At 46.4% G+C, this 20,676-nt stretch overlaps 2 protein-coding genes across 8 annotated transcripts in view; both read right to left on the minus strand.

Annotated features, from left to right (window-relative positions):
- The window catches only part of LOC118227811 (lysine-specific demethylase 4C-like), a 108,453-nt gene extending 102,551 nt beyond the window's left edge, over window positions 1–5,902 (minus strand). For 4 of the 7 annotated variants that reach the window (XM_035418741.1, XM_035418742.1, XM_035418739.1 and 1 more), the window contains exons 1-5: window positions 5,385–5,900; window positions 3,731–3,879; window positions 3,051–3,226; window positions 2,657–2,771; window positions 2,090–2,283 (exon numbers count right to left, since the gene is read on the minus strand). In XM_035418741.1, coding sequence (XP_035274632.1) covers window positions 2,090–2,283; window positions 2,657–2,771; window positions 3,051–3,226; window positions 3,731–3,874 — 629 coding nt within the window. In that variant the 5' untranslated portion in view covers window positions 3,875–3,879; window positions 5,385–5,900. Of the gene's footprint in view, window positions 1–2,089; window positions 2,284–2,656; window positions 2,772–3,050; window positions 3,227–3,730; window positions 3,880–5,144; window positions 5,358–5,384 lie in introns of those variants that run through there. The other 3 variants (XM_035418740.1, XM_035418738.1, XM_035418737.1) reach the window with 3 other exon arrangements.
- A 958-nt stretch (window positions 5,903–6,860) lies between these two features.
- Window positions 6,861–17,147, minus strand: smc2 (structural maintenance of chromosomes 2). Its single transcript, XM_035420109.1, has 24 exons — window positions 16,774–17,147; window positions 16,256–16,405; window positions 15,956–16,078; window positions 15,804–15,842; window positions 15,352–15,462; window positions 15,225–15,269; window positions 14,678–14,911; window positions 14,150–14,299; window positions 13,662–13,895; window positions 13,225–13,384; window positions 12,989–13,106; window positions 12,611–12,749; window positions 12,251–12,370; window positions 11,885–12,089; window positions 11,332–11,467; window positions 10,810–10,934; window positions 10,391–10,584; window positions 10,034–10,177; window positions 9,452–9,646; window positions 8,815–9,015; window positions 8,174–8,290; window positions 7,812–7,972; window positions 7,571–7,718; window positions 6,861–7,257 (listed from the first exon to the last, which is right to left on the minus strand). The coding sequence occupies exons 1-24, from the start codon at window positions 16,939–16,941 to the stop codon at window positions 7,066–7,068; spliced, it is 3,609 nt and encodes a 1,202-aa protein (XP_035276000.1). The 5' UTR covers window positions 16,942–17,147; the 3' UTR covers window positions 6,861–7,065.
- Between the last annotated feature and the right edge of the window lie 3,529 nt (window positions 17,148–20,676).

Here is a 20,676-nt window from a genome sequence, read left to right on the forward strand (position 1 = left end):
CCCAAACCGGGAATCCAATACGGACTTAAACCCGCCCGGAATCGCATTTAATGCCCCCGCCGTTTCTGTGAGCCATTATTCTCCCCCCGTGGCCGGGGAAAAAGCCATTTAGAGAGATTCCTGTTGCGTTCCTCCCGGCCTTTTCAAACGGATGGCGGCGGCGGCGGCGGCGGCTTGGAAGGGAATCTGATGCTTATCACTGACAGCGTAATGATCCAGCTGGCGGGCAGCTAAATCGCAACTTTCTGTAGCGCTTTTCCTCCTGATGCTGGATGCGGTGGGGGTGGGGGTGGCGGGGGGGGGGGGGGGGGTCTGGCGGTCGGGAGGGCTTCGCCTAAAGAAAGGCGACGCGGCCGCCACATTCCGCGGCGCTTTAACCGCGGGAGCTTTGAGAAACCGAGATAAGGGCCGGAGAGGAAGAGAGCGAGAGAGGCAGCCGTTCGCCGCTACATCCCGCTTAAGACCGCACCGCGCTATGAATCCCCGTACCACGCGCGCCTCCGTCCGCCATTACATCAGAACACAAAGCCCGCTGGGGCCAATCCAATCTCCAAAAAAAAAAAAAACCCTGGATGGATGTGTACGGATCTGATGAACGACAAATCCGTTTTGCCGGAGATTTTGCGTGTTGTGATCGAAATATTACTACAAGACACAGGACAGAAAACAGCATGAACCAGGTACCCATTATTGTCCTCTAGTGGCAACAAAAAGTTACTGCAACATCTTGGATTTATATTTGCAAAATAGCATTGCAATATGTGAAACTATTGGCATCAGCAGACCAACAGAATCTCCAGTGCTTATCAGATTCCCTACACCAGCCAACCAGAAGTGAAAAATGCCCATTTTATTTCCTTATACACGCTGCTTTTACTGGATGAGTGTCCCAACTGGTTTAGCCACGAGTTCAGACTGGGCCAGAGGAGGAGACTTCTTTGATTGTACACGCAGGACCACAGCAAGGCCCAAAAAAAAATCCTGCATAGTATGCCTTTCAGTCAGCCAGCGTTTCTCGAGCAAACACTGCTCCATCTCTACCCCACAACCACAAGGCACCTGAAACCCACAGGTGAGCAGGTAGCCCTCGGAGGAACACTCAGCCCTCCCCTCATTAGCGGTACCCTCCCTGTGGTACTGTCTGCGCGTGTGCGCGACCTTTAGCGAGGAACGCCAGCGTGAGGACGAACGCAGCGGAGGGCGGCAGGAGACTCGAGACGCAGAGCCGTTTTTCAGTTCCCGAAACCCCGAGAAAATCGCAGGAACAAAAACGAACGCGGCGACGCGATTCGTCGACTCGATCACCTGCAGGACCGGGCGTGCGGCGGCGAGGTGCTGAGTATTCACACCGCCGTCTCCGGGGTAATTAGCAGGTTCCCATAAATTACACAGTGTCACAGAGGTACCGCTTCATCAGGTAGGTCTCCACGGAAACTATTTAGTCAGTTAATTAGCTGTGGGATTAGGCCATCTGTTGACCAACACCAGCGCCATTTGACTTCCTCGGGTAGGACAAAGAACAATTGGAAGTTATCCTGGGCTGCAGAGAAGGTTGACAGAGGCTAATGTCGATGTATCCAGAAAAGGAAAGCTCATTTATTACAAATGCATACTTAAAAATAGGACTCCTGTTCCTTGACATTCAAGAAAGGACTTGTGCAAAAATATAACTGCATATATTAATTGCTTGTCCTTGATAAATGGTTTACATGGGTATATTCACACTGTTCAATTTGTTTAATTCAATTAAAGATTCTTCAACAGAATACCAAGGATTAAATTAGTTAAATTGTTTGTAAGAAAAACTTCACCAGATTAATTAAATTTATAAGCAGATAACACATACAGATTAATCCATGTAATCAACTAATGAAATGTAATAATTATCACAGTTCTTGTTCATATCTGCACTGTACCATTTAGCTCCATATAAGGAGAACGGATCCAGACCTCCCGTACAGCTGGTGTTGCAAATGCATTACTTCAGACACAAGAAAGCCAAGAGATCACTGGCCTGTGCTGAAGGACCCTCTGTCCCCCTGTGTGCTCTGTAATAAGAGACAGCTGAAGGACATTAGAGACCCCCTACCAGGACTTGGGCTCCCCGAAGTGCAGGTAGTTGATGCTGTAGAGGTCCATGTCCTCCGTGTGCCAGGTGAAGCTGGTCTTCCACATGCCAAAATACAGGTAGGGGGTGTTGACTCCCTGTATGGAGACGCCGCAGTCCTCTTCGATCACGTCCAGGATGGAGTCCAAGCGGCCCATGTTCCACTCCTCCACGCCCTGGAACACAGGCCAGTTACCAGAGCAACAGCCGAGCCCAGAACAATCTCTTAATCGCATACTCTTTCAATATATACACCTGTTAATCTTACACTGTTCTACATTTCATGCTCTGTCATTGTGATGTTGAATTTGAATTTTATGCATTTCCTTTTTATGTCTCTGATCGTACTTAATCCATATTTTTATGTCAATCTGTCACTTGTGTTGAATGAAAGGCATTATAAAAATAGGGTTTATTATTATTATTATTATTATTATTATTATTATTATTATTATTATTATTAATAAGATCAGCTCAGAGTGCCCAGCTACAATTTGCCAGTTCCTGTGCAGCTGGTTTGGTTTGGCTTTGGCTCAGCAGGCTCCTTACTTCATCGTACAGTGTCCCGCTCACGTCGGCCCCGTAGATGGGAGCCAGGAAGGTCAGGTTCTTCCAGTACTTCCTCTCCAGGTCCTCGTAGTTGAGATATCGAGGCGTGCAGTATCTGTGTGAAGTCCAGAAATTCCAACATTCAGGAGGAGCAAGGGCTGGCCTTCTGCTCATCCATAATTTATCACAGGTCTGACCTTCTCCAATTAAAACTCTCACTATGCTTCAGTGTTTAGCAAAATATTTTTTAACTCAAAAACTACTGTCAGAAAAACTCATTTCTGCCTCTGTGTAAATATGCACGTGAAATTATATTTAGAATTTTGAATAAAGGTATGTATGTATGTATGTATGAGTGTACTGTTTGTATGTATGTTATGAAAGCAGAACTCACTGGTGGCTGTTGGCCAGCTTGCGGAACTCCTGCACTTTGAGGGCCTTCTTCTGGATGTTGTACTGGGTGAAGAGTCCAGACTGCCCCGCCACCATCTGCTGTACGGGGGCCCGGATCACCAGCCCGTCGACGTCATCGTAGCTGCGCCGGGGCCGCCAGCCGCTGGGCGGGATCACCTGAGAGAGGACCCAAACGCCGCGGTCGCCACGGTCACCAGAGCTGAGCACAACAGAGCATTTACGCAGTGTTCTAGAATAAAACCTCAGACTGCGTCTTCCATCAACTTAGCATGAGTGAGCGCCTTTCTCTCAGAAGAGTGGCATCATATTCATCCTGCCAGAGTTCCAGATGCAGACAGACTCCATGCCACGTCCAAAACAGGGCACACTGACCACTTATTATGCAAAGACTCAGACACAGTCGCATACATACACACACACACACACCGCTTGTGACCATTTCCTTTTTTTTGTTCAAAACCCGCAGCTACAGTATTAGAGACTTCACAGACACTCACAAACTGGGCTCGGTGGACACCAGGTGAACAGGAAGTATTCAGCCAATAAACTGTGTTCCTCACTATTAAAAAGTTTATGTCTGTTTAAATACCGACCACTAGATGTCACTTTAACATCAATAATGACTAGCATTCATTTCTACACGGGTGACACCCTCCCTACCTTGGCCAGCCCGGCGCGGTGAGCTCCCAGGGACTCCATGTGGACCAGGTACTGATTGAAGTCCCTGAACTCCTCCATGGAGGGCCGAAAGGTCATGATTTTGCAGGTCGGGTTGGGAGGCGGATCCACCTCTACTGCTGCCATTGTGCCTGTAGTCCCAAACGTTTAAAACACAGCATATATTCAGCAAACTTGGCAAACGTAACGAAAACATATTAGGAGCAGCCAAGCGTACACTAAATCAAGAATTTAATTCAATTTCTGAAGGTAAAACACCATTAACCACAGGTTAGCATTAAATTGAAAACTAGTCAATTTAAGTGAAACATAGCATGCCTGGATACATTTTAAGAGACATGTCTTATTTATTTTAATATTTTTTAATAATATTGTCCATCTGCTCCACTAATAACACCGAGAGTAAATTCACCAGCTGCGTTTTAAATGCTGTTTTCAAAACTTCCGCCAGGTGGGACTCAAGCATCAAACATGGAGGTTCAGCAAGAGTTCATGTCAGTCAGTTTTGTAAACATTACAGCCATCGACTTGATGACCAGAGAAGTGGGCAAATAAAAATGATAGATATCAGAAAAATTATGAAGCATTAAGCTGAGCCATCGCTTATATAAAGACAAACTGAAGTTACCGAATTTCTGAAGATAATAATTTATAAGCTACCTCGAATCTTTAATTTAGCGACAGCTATCTTTCTTAGCTAACGTTAGCTACAAGTAACTTTACTTATTAGCGTGCATTCGTATAAGTAACATAACCGCTACAGCAAGTGCTAGATAGTGCTAACTGCAGGCTAATGTCTGTATTCAGTTCCCAAGTGGCTACATTCTTCTGAGATTGCGTGCAATGGCAGATGAGGGTTGCACCAATCTCAATGACATGTTATGAGCTTGCAACTTCGATGGCCAGTCCTGCTTGCCTTCGCTTCGCACCCGTCATAGTAGCATCCGCATTGTTTAGCACCTAACGAGTACAGTAGGCTACATGATCTGCTGCTTGTAATGTAGCTAGTTAGCTTCTTAACTGGCATTCAGAACAAATGGCTTGCTAGCCAACTCGTTTTGCAAGATCCATCCGATTTATTTAGCCAGAAGGAACCCAAATGAACGCTTTGTACAGATTGACAACATACTAAAACAAGAAACAACAAGATTTCTGGCAGTGATGTGTCAAATGCCTTAGCAAAATTAGCTAACTTGTAGAAGCTAGAAACAAAATAACACTTCGCCCAAAGAACCATCGTGTAGCAGGCCCATTGTAAGATAACAGCAGCATGCATCCCACAAAAAACTTCTCCATTTCCCCGATTCCTTTCTCATTACTGACGACAAACACCCCTTTTTCTGCTTGAAGCACGTCCCCCAAATCACTCAGCAAATACGTTCCGAAAAGAACTTACGCTGCTATTGCAGTTCTTGTAGGCCAATGTGGGACCGTACTACAAACGATTACATTTCCACAACACTACGTTGAAATATTGCCCGTCATGCAATTGTACACGGTTGCAAGTATTTTTCACTAACCGGTTTACATACGGCAGACTGGCGAGTGAACAGCTATAGAATATACCGGCAGGTTTTGTTGGGGGAAAATGGGCAGCCTGTTAAGGATATGCAGTTACCACGCCGATTTAACTTACCCTGGGATGTATGAAATTGTTTTTTTATTTTTTACATATATGCTACGGTACCAGGCTTTAAACCTAAATCCAACGTGACGTCACATCTGTCTGCTACAGAAGGTAAAACCATGACGTTACAGGGCCACAGTCACGGATGCCCTTTTCCTTTCCGGAAAAATAAAATGAAAGCTCTAAAAATGAGCATCGTTAACACAAACACATCTCTAAGAAAATAGAAATAGCCATGACTACTACTGCTGGTGAGGAACCAGCCCATCTTGGAACGAACACGGGAAAAAGTTAACGCGATTGTAGGAAAAAGCCAGATGCCAGCTGGAATCTTTGTCCCCCCAAATCACGGCGAAACGATAACAATTCGGCCATTCTGACTGCAATCCAAATGCGACAGCTCCGATCTGGCGCTGGGTCAAGTTAAAGTCCTTTCCCTTGGTCAATGACAGCTTTCCTGTTCTCTCCCAACTGCTTCTAGAACGGACAGCAACGGAGAGTAGGCGTGTTTGAGTGTGTCGTGCTGCGTGAATTGTGCGCAGACATTCTGATCTGAATGTCATGATGATCGGCCAACTCTGCGAAGAGCGAAGCGGCATAGCCATCCGCATGATTTAAGAATCAATGTACCCCCACAAATGTTTTCAAACAACATAATCACGTGTGCGCTTCTAGAGCCTCGTAGGTTATTATGGTTCGGATCAGCTGTCTCCACACGGACATCGTCCAAGTCTTAATCTTTAGAAATCAGCATGCATGCCGTTCTAGGCGAGCTTTGCAACTAGATTAATGTTTTAGTATTTCACCTCCGTTGATTGATACTACAGGCAACGCTTAGTTTGCAGGTGTTAAAACTATTTTTTTTTTTTTTTTAATAAAAAGGTTATAGCCATTATAAATACAAGAACGTTTTTACAAATACAACGAAACCAGCCCGATTCTGTTGGTTACATTCCCAGTCATCTAAAACCGTACGATCAAAAGGTGTGAAAAATTATCAAGAGTGATTGACACTGTCCATGGTGCTGATCTTGTTGGGCTAACACAATAATGGTTTGTGGTGCGCCGAACCAAAAACCGGAAACTCGCCCTTGTAAACCCGCGCTATCCAGCAATAATTTCGCACGGTGCATCAAGTTTGGGAACCCGTCCAAATTCGCCGCAACACCACTTGAAGACTACGAGAACATCTTAACATTTGATTATATAAGATTATACGTAAAGGCCAAACTACTAATTGAATCTTCAGTGAATATTAAATTATTTATTATTCGTATGAAAAGTCGATTCAACCAAATGAATGCTTCAAGCTCGATCTGTAACCTTTTGGAACTGGTCACTAAAAAGTACAAATAAACGACTTTATATTGTGAATGAAAGTAATGAACCTCCAGCGTCAGTGATACTGAGCAGTGCCCATTCCTGTTATTTCTAATGACAAAATCATTACAGCAACAAGCAACATTACAGCAACACAGAAACAAATTTTTGTTTAGGCTCTCCAAATAAGTGGTTTTATTTAGGATATACAGACATTTAAAAAGACAAAGAAAAAGCAGACAGTACATAGTGCGCTTTTCAAAAGCTTCAGTTAGAAAAAAAACTACAGGACTACTGAATCACCAGTGACATATAAAAATATCTTAAGCTCATCACGCAGACAGACAGACATTTATAGATGGTGCAGTATTCAGTTGGCCATGGCTTGCTTGTGCCGTTTGTCCTTTAGTTTGGACTTGTCCTGTCCTCTGTGGCCAGGAACACTGCCACCATTTTGGCTCTGTGTGGTTCTGGACACTGTGGACACCCCATCCACAAACTTGGTCTTGAACAGGACATTGGCATTCGTGAACATTCCATCTTTTAGGGAGACCACAACAAACTGGAACGGTAAGAGAAATAAAAATAAAATCAGCATTCAAATCTAAATGGTGAGTCACTCTGTGAAATGCAGTACTTGAGGCAGAGGGTACTGTAAAAGCAGTCATGATCAGTACTTACCTTCCAACATCACCAGACAGGACAATTGACATTGTGATATTTATGCAGCACCCATCCAAAGATAACAGTGATGTAAGCAGAAGGTAAGGTAAAGTAAGTAAAGCAGGTAGATCACAAAATGCAAGACCAGGTCTCGTATTCGTACAGCATCACAGGTTAGGACTACTGATGTGCCCACGGCGACGCCCCAGCACCTGTGAGTGTGTGAAGTGCGTGCGCAGCATCTGGCCGATGTTCTGCGTGTGGGACAGGTCCAGCGCGGCGTCCACCTCGTCCAGGATGTAGATGGGCGCGGGTTTGAAGAGCAGCATGGCCAGGATCAAGGACAGCGCCACCAGAGACCTGCAGGGGGCGCAGCGGTTAGCGACGCACGCCCACGCCCCATGCCCACCTCGCCGCGCCGCGACGGGCGGCTCTCCCCGCGTGGGCACTGACCTTTGACCTCCGCTCAGCTCCGTCAGGTTCTCCTTCCAGGTGTTGCCCAGGGCGACCTTGAACTCCAGACCGTCCAGGACCCCGCGGCCTTCTGGGGGCACCAGACGGGCGTCGGAGCCCGGCAACAGCGTGGAGAAGATGGAGCCGAAGTCTTTGTTCACCTGGACGGACGGACAGACGAACACACAGACACACAGTGAACCCACAGCCACCTGAACACTGGAGCACAGCACACATGACTCATAAATGAAGGGCCTGAACAGTGTGTGTGTGTGTGTTAACACCCCCACAGCCTGGCTGGACACTCGTTGATGAGCATTAACCCTCCTCTGTGGGCAGCTTGGTAAAAGCCAGGTTGATACCTTCTTCCAGGCGATGTTCAGAGCCTCGTTTTTCTTCTGATCCAGCTCCTCGATGGTCTTCAGGATCTTTGACTTGTCGATCTCCACAATTCTCTTCTTCTTCATCAGATCATTGTACTGAGAGGAGAGCAACAAACAACCTTGTTTTATACCGAATTAACCTACAAAAACACATACAGGAAACTACCAAGATCCACAAACCTGCAGCTGGGATTGGTTTAACAGTACCATTAAACAAGGCATTTCAGTAAATATCCAGCTAAAGTTCAGAGGTGGGAGATCTAAATACAGGAAGTAAAAGTCTTCCCGAATACTTTGTTCCAGGCACCTGGATTTGCTAATTAGCACGATCCTTCAGCCAGGAGGAAGAACTAGTTAATGAAATCAACTGGCTGAGTCGATGGGCGGTAGAAATACAGGACAGGATTTTTACTTTGTGACCCCGGGCGTCAGACTTTTCTGCTAATGCTATTTACATTACACCTACGATTTGAACCAGCAATGTTCAAAATAACAAGCCCAGTTCTCACAAAACATTATGTGACAATTCCACCTCATATAATAATGATAACGGTGACTGTATCCCGGTTGTACACCGAACTGACGCCGTGGAAACGCAAGGAAAGCAGTCTGAGACGGACCTTCTCCTCGGCCTGGCTCAGCATGTTCATGGCCCTCATGTTGACGTTGCGCTCCAGCTTGGCCTTGGCCTCCTCCAGCTTCTTCAGCCTCTGGCCCGCCTCCTTGGGGTTGTTGGCCTTGAAGTCGTAGGCCGTGTTGGGCTGGCCGAACAGGTGCCTCTCAGGCGCGATCCAGTCGTTCTCCGCCAGCATCCGCCCCACCTGCCCGAGAGAGAGAGAGAGAGAGAGCGAGCATTCAGGACAGCCGCCGACGCGAAGCGGATTCCCTTGGACATCTCAGATGAGTCGTGGTGGATAGTATAGCTGCCTACGATTAATCCGTCGTTAGCTCAGCCACAAACTGAACTCATCGTTAGCACGGTGGTTAGCACAGCCGCTAGCACTGAACTCATCATTAGCGTGGTGGTTAGCGCATCCATTAACAGGAAACTCATTGTTAGCGTGGTGGTTAGCACAGCCGCTAGCAGTGAACTCATCGTTAGCAGGGTGGTTAGCACAGCCGCTAGCAGTGAACTCATCGTTAGCATGGTGGTTAGCACAACCGCTAGCAGTGAACTCATCGTTAGAGTGGTGGTTAGCGCGCCTGCCTATGGCCCAGCAGCCCCGCGCTCGCGGCGCTAGCGCCCCCGTGTCGTACCCGCGCGGCGGCGTCGGCGCTGTCCTTCTTGTGCTTGCTGATGTTGTGCTCCAGCTCCTTGATGCGCAGCTGCGCCTCGTTGTTCTTCTCCCGCAGCCCGTTCACCTCCGCCGTCTTCCCCTTGATCTCCCGGTCCTGCGCCATGATCACCTCCTTCTGCTTGGACAGCTCCTCCTGAGCCTTCTTCACCGCCTCCTGGGAGTCAGAGGAGGAGGAGGCGCGAGGGGAGTCAGTGCTACGACCCCAAATTACACCGTCCCGACACCAAGACCAGTACACACTTATAACACCAAGGCAATTCAGATTAAAGCCGTTTTCTGAGCGCTTTCCTGATATGGAAATAGTCAGCTGCACAGCCCTGAATTTCACTTCTCAGTGAACCTATTAACTCATTACTAACCCATTACAAACTGTGATAATTGTGTGTATGCACACGTGCTTGTGTGTGAGACAGGACAGCTGTGTGTGCATTGGTGTGTGTACGTGTGCACGTGTGTAACAGGATACTTGTGTGTGCATGCGTTCGTGTGTGTGTGTGCGTGCGTGCGCACATGCGTAAGTGTGCACGCGTGCAGGTCTGACCTTGCTGCCGGACACGTCGGCGGCCATGCTGTCGATCTGCTCGCGGAGCGCCTTCACCGCCTCGTCCACCGCCTCCACCTGCTGCTGACAGCCCTCCTGCTCCCTCCTCAGCTCCTCCAGCTCCAGGGCCAGCGCGTCCGCCTCCTGGGGGGGTGGGGGGTTGGGAGCGGCCCGTTAGAGAGGAGAACCAGCACCACCAGCATCCATGTATAAGCAAGAATGTGCGTACACACACACACACACTCACACAGGCGTTCACACATACACACTCTCACACATACTCACGCACACACACACACTTACGCACACACACACACACACACACACACTCTCACACACTGACGCGCACACACACACCTGCTGCTTCTCCTTCAGCTTCTTGTTGAAGGCGTCGGCTTTCTTCTTGGCGGCGTCCAGTTTCTGCCGAGCGGCCTTCAGCTCCTTCTCTCTCTCCGCCTCGGCGTTCTTCATCTTGTTCTCCAGCACCCTGAACTTCTCCTCCGCCTTCTTCTGCACCTCCTTCGTCTTCTTCAGGGTCTCCTCGCTCTCCTCTGCGCCCCAAATCCACACGTTAGACTCACTGGACCCTAAACACCGCCCTGCCCTCGCCTTTGGCAAACAAACCTAAACATGGGACTTTTTACCTGATATTTAGGCCACAGGTATTAAAAAACTAAGAGAATTTAAGATAATTCTATTGTATTATCTAAATTAAGTACATCACTGCTTACTTAGACCAGGGCTGATTAATCTGAGGGACATTTGTGTGCAGTTACCAATGGTCTTGCGCAGAATCTGTAGCTCCTCCTCCTGCTTGTGATAGGAGCTCTGCTGCAGCTTGACCTGCAGACGCTCCACCTCCTCGCATTTCAGGTCCAACTGCTGTTTCAGCTGCCGGTACCTGTAACGATCAGCAGGGGGCGCTGTACACTTCCAGACACATCTTTAGAATAGCACTGCATAATTCGCTGATTATCACCCAATTACAATTATTTTGCAACAATTATTTTCTAGTTTTACCTCACATTTAATATTTTAAACTGAATTCAAAATACAATTACTTGTTCTGCAAATTACTCAAGTAGAATGAACCCCCAAATCAGAATAGGATCACTTTATTTAAAAAATTAATTTTTTTAAGCCTCTATACATAGAATCTATACATCACACTACTCCATAAATAAATGAGCACAGGTCTAAAGCTGTTAAAATAAGGGAGCTTGCGAGGGGTTAATTTAAAGGCAGGGACGTATTTGGCCTCCCTGTGTGTGAGACACAGGGGGTCTGAAGGCACTTACTTGTCAGCCGTCCCTTTAAGGCCACTCAGGTCCTTCTCAACAGAGCGCAGTTCCGTCTCCTTGGCCTCCAGGTTGTCCTGGACGTCCTTCAGCTCCTGAAGCTTGGACAGCACGGAGGCGGTCTGCGCTCGGGCTCCTGGGAAACGGAGGCAAACAGGCCCCCCGTCAGTCCTGCAGCCGACAACATGGGGATACCCAGCCACCCTACTGGCAACGCTAACAGACGCTAACAGATGCAGGATGTCACAGGGTTAACCTTATGACATCCTGACACATTCTCTCAGTAAGAAGAAACTACTCAGTATGTAGCTGCATTTATTTTACAAAAAAAGTCAAGTCTGTTCTTGCAAAGCTGCTGTGTAAAAGCTGATGTTGTACAAATGCTTGGTGTGTCCAGCCAGAATCTTTCCCTGAGTTTGACCACGTCCTACCAGCCCAAATGACATGGGTTAAAGCACTATACTGCATCTGTGGTACAACGACTTCGGTCGACCCACAAGAACCGGTCGACTCAGTTACACCTTTCCAAACGAGCCCTCCGCCAGCGCCTCACCTCCGCTGAGGGTCCCCTGGGGGTCGAACACGTCCCCTCCCAGCGTGACCGTCTTGGTCATGACCCGCTTGTCGAAGGTGACCTTCTTGGCGTTGTCCAGGGTGTCGCAGACCAGCGTGGTCCCGAACACGTACTCCATGGCCTTCCGCAGGTCCGACTCGAAGCCCACCAGCGACAGGGCGGTGTGGACGTTATCGGCCCCGACCTGGAGGACATTCAAACACAAGGGCTGAAAAGGAACCAGAGACCGGCCTGCACAAAAGCAGAACCCAGGGAAAGGGCTTGCTTGTCCCCATCATGCTCCTGACTGGTAAAAATATATTTCTAAGCTGGATTTAAAAATGTTCTCGTAATGGAAAGCCTTACCAGATTTTTTGCGGTCTTCACAACGTTGTCGTTCAAGGTTCTGGCTGAAATCTTGTTCAGGGGAATGATGGTGTATCTGCGTTTGAGTTCGCCCTTCTCCAGGATCTTCTTTCCTGTAACCTAGGAAGTGCCGTTTGGGCAGGAACAGAATTCACTTAAAACCCTTACAGGACAATACTAAAGCAACTGTGGCATTTCCTACATGAATAAAATTTTAATTCTGAAATCACTGGAAAGTATCCTTTCCCTCTTAGTAGTAACTACAGTCCAGTCCAGTACTTGAGTTAACTGAGACTGATGAAGAAGGGAATTTTTTATTTTTTTAAACAAAGTCTGACTTAAGGAACTCCTGGCACTCACCTCCGTGTCCACCACCACATTGTAGAGACGGCCCCCAGCCACCACCTCCAGCGCAGTGGCGTTGGACACGTCTCCCACGGAGATCAGGTTGGCAACCAGGCCTTTGACTTTGCTCCTGTCCCAGTTCTTCTCCGGGTCTCTGGAAACGGAGGAACACAAGTGCATGCTGGGTACCCCAACGCCTCATGACATAGATGGTGAAATACCAAGGAAGACAAAGTCTTCTGCCAAGTACAGAGGTCTGTGCAGTTTCTGCTTCGAAAGAATTGCATTCACAACAAAAATACAAGTATCTAAACCATTTTTCAAAGGCAGGAGACAAATGGACTGTGGTATTAATGATAAGTGAGAGGGAGGGAATATTCGGTGAACATTTACGTGTATTCAAATCTCAGATTGGGGAACTTGGCCATCATAGATTCGTAGGTCTCCCTCAGCTGGGTGGCCTCACGCAGCAGCCTCCGCCTGGTCTCGATCAGACCCTCCTCTTTTCCATCTGGGGGGGCATAAACACCACCAATCAGAACCGAGAAAAGGGCGAAACTGCAGTGCATTGTGGGTAAGACTGCAGAGCGTCGCGGCTGAGAGGCGTGTGCTGGCGGAACAGGCCCCACCTTCGTAGTTGAGCTTCTTCATCTCGGCCTCCAGCTTCTCCTTGCTCTTCTTCACCGCCTCGAAGGCGTCCTGGTCCTTCTTGTAGCCGCTGTCCATCTTCTTCACCTCCGCCTGCTTGGTCTTCAGCTCCTGCTCAGCGTGCTTCAGCTTCATCTGAGCCTATACAGAAAACAAAATAAATAAAAACGCAACATCAGCCATGCCATTAAATTTAAGACATTTCTCATGCTGGTCCCATGCAAAGTCTTCAATACTGAAGCATCACCACAAGTTCTCATGGGGTGAAGAGTCTTTGTCATAAAGCTGACACTCTTGATCTTCTGAGCCTTTTCTCCATGTTACACCAGATATTAATGGACATAATTACAGCACCTACTTCAACAGTCCCACCAGAAAAGTGAACCTGCAGCTCCCAGGCTGTTTGCAGAGAGCCCACCTGCTTGGCCTCGGTGTCGGCCTTGCTGATGTCGTTCTTGCAGGTCATCATCTGGCCAGCCAGCGTGGCCTCCTCTCCGTCCTCATTGGTGGAGAGGCCGGCAGACACGGCGTTGAAGTGCTGCTGGGCGGCGGCCAGGGCCTCCGTGTCCTTCTGCCCCTCCTCCTGGACGCTGCGCAGCGTCTCCGCCATCTTGGCCACCTCCTTCTCCTTTGCCGCCATCACCTTCTTATCCTGGGGGTCAGCAGAGGCAAATTAAATGCCATACGCCCCTCTCCCAGCCAATCAATATCAGTTAGGTAAGAGTAAGCAGTTAAAGCATCCATGACAATTTCAATGATAACTCTGATCTGTTGGAGAATTGCACCATAAAAAGAACATTTTTTTTAGAAAAACAACAAAAATGAAAGAATGACAGCATCACCAAAAACTCTCTCATCAATTTTCTACAGGATGCAGACCAGCAGGAAAACACAGCCAGCCCTCACCTCCTCCATGCTCTTGACGAGCTCCTTGCGCTTCTTGGTCTCCTCGTTCAGGTTCTGCTTCTTCAGGTCCAGGGCGCTCTGGGCCTTGGCGTCCACCCTCTGCACCTCCGACAGCGCATCCTCCAGGGCCTTCAGGACCCCGCCCACATCCTGCGGGGAAAAACACGAGCCGTGATGTCACAGGCTACGTTCCCTCTAGCAAAAACACATAGTGACATCACAGGCTACATTCATTATCCCCAGGGGTGGAAATCCAGAGGTCATAAAGTGAAAGGTTTTCCGTGCGTTTCTTCTACTCGTGAACCCAACCAGCTGATTTCACAGATTAATTCTACCCCCAGGCAGAAGAATTGCTCCAATTAGCAAATCCAGGTGACTGGAACACAATATTGGAGAGGACTTTTCCTTTCTGGGCCTGGATCTCCCACCTCAGATTATCCCGGGATCAGCAGCCTGACAGGGCATGCAAATAAGCGGATGAAACGCAGTGGATTCAGCGTTGTTTGGGCACGTTTCGGGCGGCGGTACCTTGTCTCTCCTCTTCTCCAGCTCCTGGATCTCCTGCGACACCTCCTTCGCCCTGCGCTCGTTCTCCGCCATGCCCTCCTGCAGCTTGCCGATGTCGTCCTGCATGCCCTTCAGCTCGTCGGCGGACTTGGCCTTGGTCTCCTCGGCGCACACAAACAGGTAGGCCACGTAGAGCCGGCTCAGGTGCTCGATCTCACGCATCAGCTTCTGGTACTCCAGGTACGAGGAGCGCTCCTGGGGGAGCGAGCAGACCGCTCGTTACAGAAACATGCGTGAGCCACGCTACGGGACCGCTACCCATAAAGCCCAGCGACAAAACATCTGCTCTCGCACATTACACCCACAAAAGTACCACATTATATCACAATAAGTAATATTAACTTGTCAATACACTCTTAAAAATATGTTTTTTTTAATCTTCATTTTACACACTCTGCAAGGATAATCCCATTGGCCAAAATAAATGAAAAGCTTGATAGAAATTATATATATTTTTAAAAGGCTTCCAACAGCAAGATATACAAGTAAACAGACAAATGAAACCTACCTCCTTCAGCTTCTGCAGAGTGGGTGTGATCTCCTCTTCAAGGATCTAAGGATAAGCAGGGAGAGAGTGGTCAGACGTGGCAGTGGCTCCAGATCAAACCTCTACAGTGGAGGACGCGGTTCCTCACCGTCTGGATCTCTTTCAGTTTGGCCTCCTTCTTCTCGATGGTCTTCTGGGCGCTGATTTTTTTACACTCGTACATCCTGGTACCGGCTGCCTCCTCGATCATGGCCAAGATCTAACAGGCAGAGACCATATTACTGTTGTTATTATTCTCAGTGCTCAGGTAGGTGCCCTTTCTCCAGGGCAACTCAAGAACACAGAAGACTGGTGCAGAGAATGCCAACAGAATACACACAGAGTACTGCACAGCACACTCCACACACATACTAACCCATTATACGATGTCAGGATAAAAACCATCACTCAAACCGCATCATGCACTCAGCCTCCTTTATTGTTTATACACCATGTACCATTATGTTTTCCTCTGTTCATACTAACAGCCAAAAGGGACTGATTCATTCGGCACTGAAACCAGTATATAACAGAAAATATTTTATTTACAAAGGTTCTCACCTCAGGTGGTTTCATGTTTAGGACCTTGGTAATTCTTCCCTGGGGGCAAACAATTTAACGTCATCAGTTACTGAATTAATTGCGCGACCAGAAAACGTTTAACACAAATGTTCTGCAGCATGCTCACTTCGTGGCGCTTGTGCTGGGCTTACCTGCATAATGAGGAAGTGCGGGTTGTTTACGTTCAGACCCACGGAACAAAAGAGGTCCTGCACACGAGTGTTGTTGGCGTTCATGCCATTTATCAAATACTTGTTCTTTCCTCCTATAACTACCTTTAGGGTGCAGAAAGGAGACCGCATTATTATTCAAGCATAAACATGCAACTTAAAAGCCAGGATATTTTGTATACGTGTTGTCACGCCTTGATTTCTATTCACTAGCTAGGCGTGCAAGTTACGAAAATTATTAACGTTGCATAAAATAATTTTCAACAGTTAGTTTTAACGTACCTGTCTGGTAACGGTGATTTCATCGTGAGTTTCAAACCCGAGGGGGCTCTGCTTCTTGTCAGAGTTGTCGAAAGTAATTGAAACAGTCGCTTTGGTGATTCCGGCTTGGCCATTTTTGTACACCAAATCCTGGAGATTTGACGCCCGCACCTAATGTTACAAGTAAGGATTCAGGTTGTTAGCAGTTAGGTTATAGGAATTAAGGTGTTTACTTACTTCACAGCATCAGGTAACGGTGTGAAAGGCTAACGTTAACAAAGTCTATCAATCTGAATTGGCCGCCTAGCCAATAGCCATCTATTTATTCTTATGATGTGGGTTACCAATTTATCTCGCGAGCCAACTTAAGTTAAATTAGCTAGCTACATTAACGCAACTCGATAAAACAAGCCAGAAGTTAGCTAGCTAGCTGGCTGAATCGGCGTGCTATCCAGCCTACGCACTTTTCATTTCAAATTTTAGCTAGCCTTCCTGATGATTACACACACAACTTAGAAACTAGCTAACCACTAGCTTACCTGTGACAGGTTAGAGATTCCGAGAAGAAAACAGATTGAATCCAGTATATTTGATTTCCCACTGCCATTCAGTCCAGTAATGGCATTGAACAGAGGATCAAACCCATTGATTTCCGTCCTCTGGGCGTAAGATTTGAATCCCTCTATGATGATAGATTTGATATGCATCGTAACCCGCAGCCCAGTAGCTAAAACAAAGTAAATAAAAATCCAGAGCACGTAGATTCCCTTAATGATCCTTCCTGGCTGACTTAAAATGAAGATTTATTTTTTTAATTAGCCTTGACAACAAGAAAGCAAGTATCTCTGACTGCAACTTACAGTCACAGTTTTTGAACTTAAATTTTGGCGCCAGGCGACCGTTTCGCTTCGCCTGTACGTCGTTTATGCGACTTGCGTGACGACACCAAAATGAAAGATCACGATTGGTCCGTTTGATTTGTTTTGAGTCGCTTTCTTATTACGCTCACACGACATAGAAATGCAACTAGCTGGAGTCATTCTATGTGCAACCTATTTTTCACCGTCTGTGTGCAACTTCCCAGTCTTCTTCTCTGTTCTTGTGCTCGTTTTATCTTCCTTGGTTTCAAAACGACTGGTAACTTTGAGAAGTGACATAAAGTAAGATTTAACCCCCGTGGATTTGCGAGTTCTAACTGACAGAGCGCGGAGGTTCAGAAATAAAGCTCATTTTAAGTACACAAAACCTTTTTTTTTAAAAAACTGGGAGGCAGGGTGTGCTTGAGTTTTTTGTTTGTGTATGTAACAGATAAGCAAAAATGCAGAGGAAAATTTGGTTTTGGAAGAAACTTATTGGAAGACATTAAGTGGCTACAGAGCATGCTCATTTGAAACAAAACATCTGATTTTCAATAGGTTCCCCAGGCATTTCCGATTCAAACCACCTGGGGGCGCTATAACCATGTAGTTCAAAGTGACTTCTTTTTCCTTAGGCAAGGAGGGTACAGTAACAGATGGGGAAAATGCAAGCTTTGTGCTTTACTTTCACCTTTTGACATATCTGATATATGCTTGTTAATTTTGTTTTATATGCATTTATTTATTTGCTTTCATTTCAGGCTTCATATTAAAGTATTATGTTTCCCCCCCCCCAAAAAAAAATATCACAGTAGTTTAGATTCTGTCCTTGGCAATGAAAGTGATATTTCATACAGTGCTTCAATGGCCACTGGTTTTTGTCACATTTATCACAGCAATATGTATGTGAAATGCATTTCATTACGCCAATGCACACAGCCCTGTCAAAGCAGTTCCTCTAGACCCTAAACCGTCATGCTTTTTTTTCTTTTTTCTTAAACACTCAGAGAAATCTTGTCAGTTTTTTTTGTTTGTTTTTGTTATTGTACATCAAAATTATTACAAAAGTTATTTTAAATGAATAAAACTCATCAGTTATTCTGCTGTCTAATGTTCTAATGACATTGTATGTTAGCTGCTGTCCTCTTCAAAGGGAATACCCAAATAAGGGCTCGAAAGTAGTGTCAGAAGAGAAAGGAAAATGGAGAGAAATTTAAAGTCTCTTGCGTGTGTATTATGTTTGAAGTTATTGATTAGCGTGCCTGACTCCATGTGTCTTATTTGAATAAGGAAAGGAGTAGCATAAAAGCAGTTTTGCTACCTTGGTCGTTAGCACACAATTAACACACAGACACTGTTGCATTATCATCCGAGAGCAGCAGTGATCAGTGGAATCACCTCTGAGAAATCTCGGAGGCACCTGAGGATGTATGTGCTGAAACACCAATGGGCCCAGCTGGCGAATTAGCAGAGATCTGCTGCTGCGTAAATATGCAGTCATCAGCTCTACAAACAGAAGGCATGTTTGCAGAGAATCGGTTCAGGTGGGAAGCTTGTGTGGAGTAATTCTAGATAGCTGTGAGCTTAGGTGGGTGTATCTTATTAGCACGGCCTATTTTTACCCCGTGATTTACACAAGTCTTTCTGGGTGTTTTTCTTCTCTCTCTTTTTTTTTTTTTTTTAAGGATATATGGAGGATGGGAGACTGTTTACGCTTAAAAAGGAAACAATATTGTGCAAAAAGTGAGGCTCTCAGCAGGAGTTCAGACAGCCTGGATATTATCATGGGTACCCTAAAAAAACAGGGCATAACTTCCAAGATAAACATGTGGCCTTATAATTAGTATTTATTTGGTGCTGTGTACAACAGTAGTAGAACACATGCAACAACAATAGGTGCTTCAGATTTTACTTTAAGGATAGAGCCTATATACGCATAATAATTAGCACATGCTTTTGTATGTTTTCTGTATGACTTGCTATGTGGCAATGCATGCATAATTGAGTACGCTGAAGCAGTTATGCAATGACATTTGCAGGACAGATCAAAAGAGCAGCTTCCCCAGCTTCAGCTTCACACTTCTGAGGCAACAGGAGAAAACAGGGGTCTCATTTACGCGTCTGATAACTCCAGCTTCAGGTGCCAAGGAGGCAGTGCAGCGGACATGCAAAACCACACTCTTAACCATTTGAGGTGTGAGAACACAAATATGCTATTAGAATTTTCTTGGCTGAACATTCTAATGCTGATGTCACAATCACTGCTGGTAATTGACAGCAATGGAGTTCTAGAACACTGACTTTGAATTTTCAGAGAACATTCCAAAAAAGAAAAGAAAGTGCCCTTCAAAGGGTTAAGTGCAGTCAGTCTAAGTGCCCTCCTGAACACACAAGTGCTCGGGAGTGCTCACTTAAGCAGGTTCTGGGGATGAGAGCAATTTCATGTAAAAACGGGAACGCACTTCTATTTCCCAGCCCTTCATCTAGGAAGAGTGGCCACGGTCCCATCAGTCGATTAGCCGGCAGTCAATGCTAATCGAATAAAAGGTCCACCTCCGTAACCACAGCAACCTTTGAAGTCTTCTCTCAGGTCCATGTATTGCATTTATGCACAGCAACTACACAGAGAATGGCCTAGATGAGCAGTGACCTCTAAGATTGCCCAAGCATGCAACAGAGGACAAGAATCATCCTTCACCATCCTCTGTTTGAGCCCACGGGGGACTGCAGCAACCGTGTCCGCTCCTCCCCGGTGCTCCTGTTCCTGTTTCAGCTACACCTCTGTCATCTGCGTGCTCATACAAAGGCAGCTGGCAGAGCAGTCAAGAGGCTGATAAAGAGGAAACTGTCAGCCGCCAGACTGCGTTCCCTCCGTCCTCCCCGCTTCCTAACCACAGGAGGTTTTGATTGGTCGCAGGGGTTTCCACCAGAGGTTGAAAGCCCAGGGCTCGGGAAGTAAAAGTCCTGCCATGTGTTTTTGTCCACCCATGAACTCAGCCAGCTGATTTTCCTAATTAGCTCTATACCTCATGGCTGAATAATTGTGCTAATTAATAAATCCAGGTGAGTGGCACAAAATACTAGGGAGGATGATCAAAAGGTGTACCCAAGGACCTGCTAGCAATGACCACAGCATTGTCCTTGGTCATTGTAATTCGCAAGATTCGTCAAATTGTAATGCTTCAGCTTTGTGATTTGAGAGGCAAACTCCCATCAGTGTTAGGCTACCGAGATGAGTATCTTGGATCTACTAGTTCTTTTGTCCTGCTGGGTAACAAATGCTTTGGTGCTGTCCTAAATGGTGTGTTTAATATATGCTCTGTTTTTTGGGTTCAGCCCTTCATGAATAGTTATAAGGACACAGAAAATGAGCACGCCATCAGAGTTAACAATGCACTGATAAAATTGAAATTGTTTAGCACGCCCACACGGAATATCAGTAAACAGAGGTCAGACAGCACGAAGAACAATTGTATTATGTAAATTTACAACAGATAAACTATGTTTGCTATATTCACTCCCTCTCTATTTTATTCGGATTCAGTCAATTCGGATCATATTTTATACTGCGGTATTCTAGACGTC

Source organism: Anguilla anguilla, chromosome 5, assembly GCF_013347855.1.
Source record: "Anguilla anguilla isolate fAngAng1 chromosome 5, fAngAng1.pri, whole genome shotgun sequence".
In the NCBI taxonomy this organism is placed as follows: Eukaryota; Metazoa; Chordata; class Actinopteri; order Anguilliformes; family Anguillidae; genus Anguilla; species Anguilla anguilla.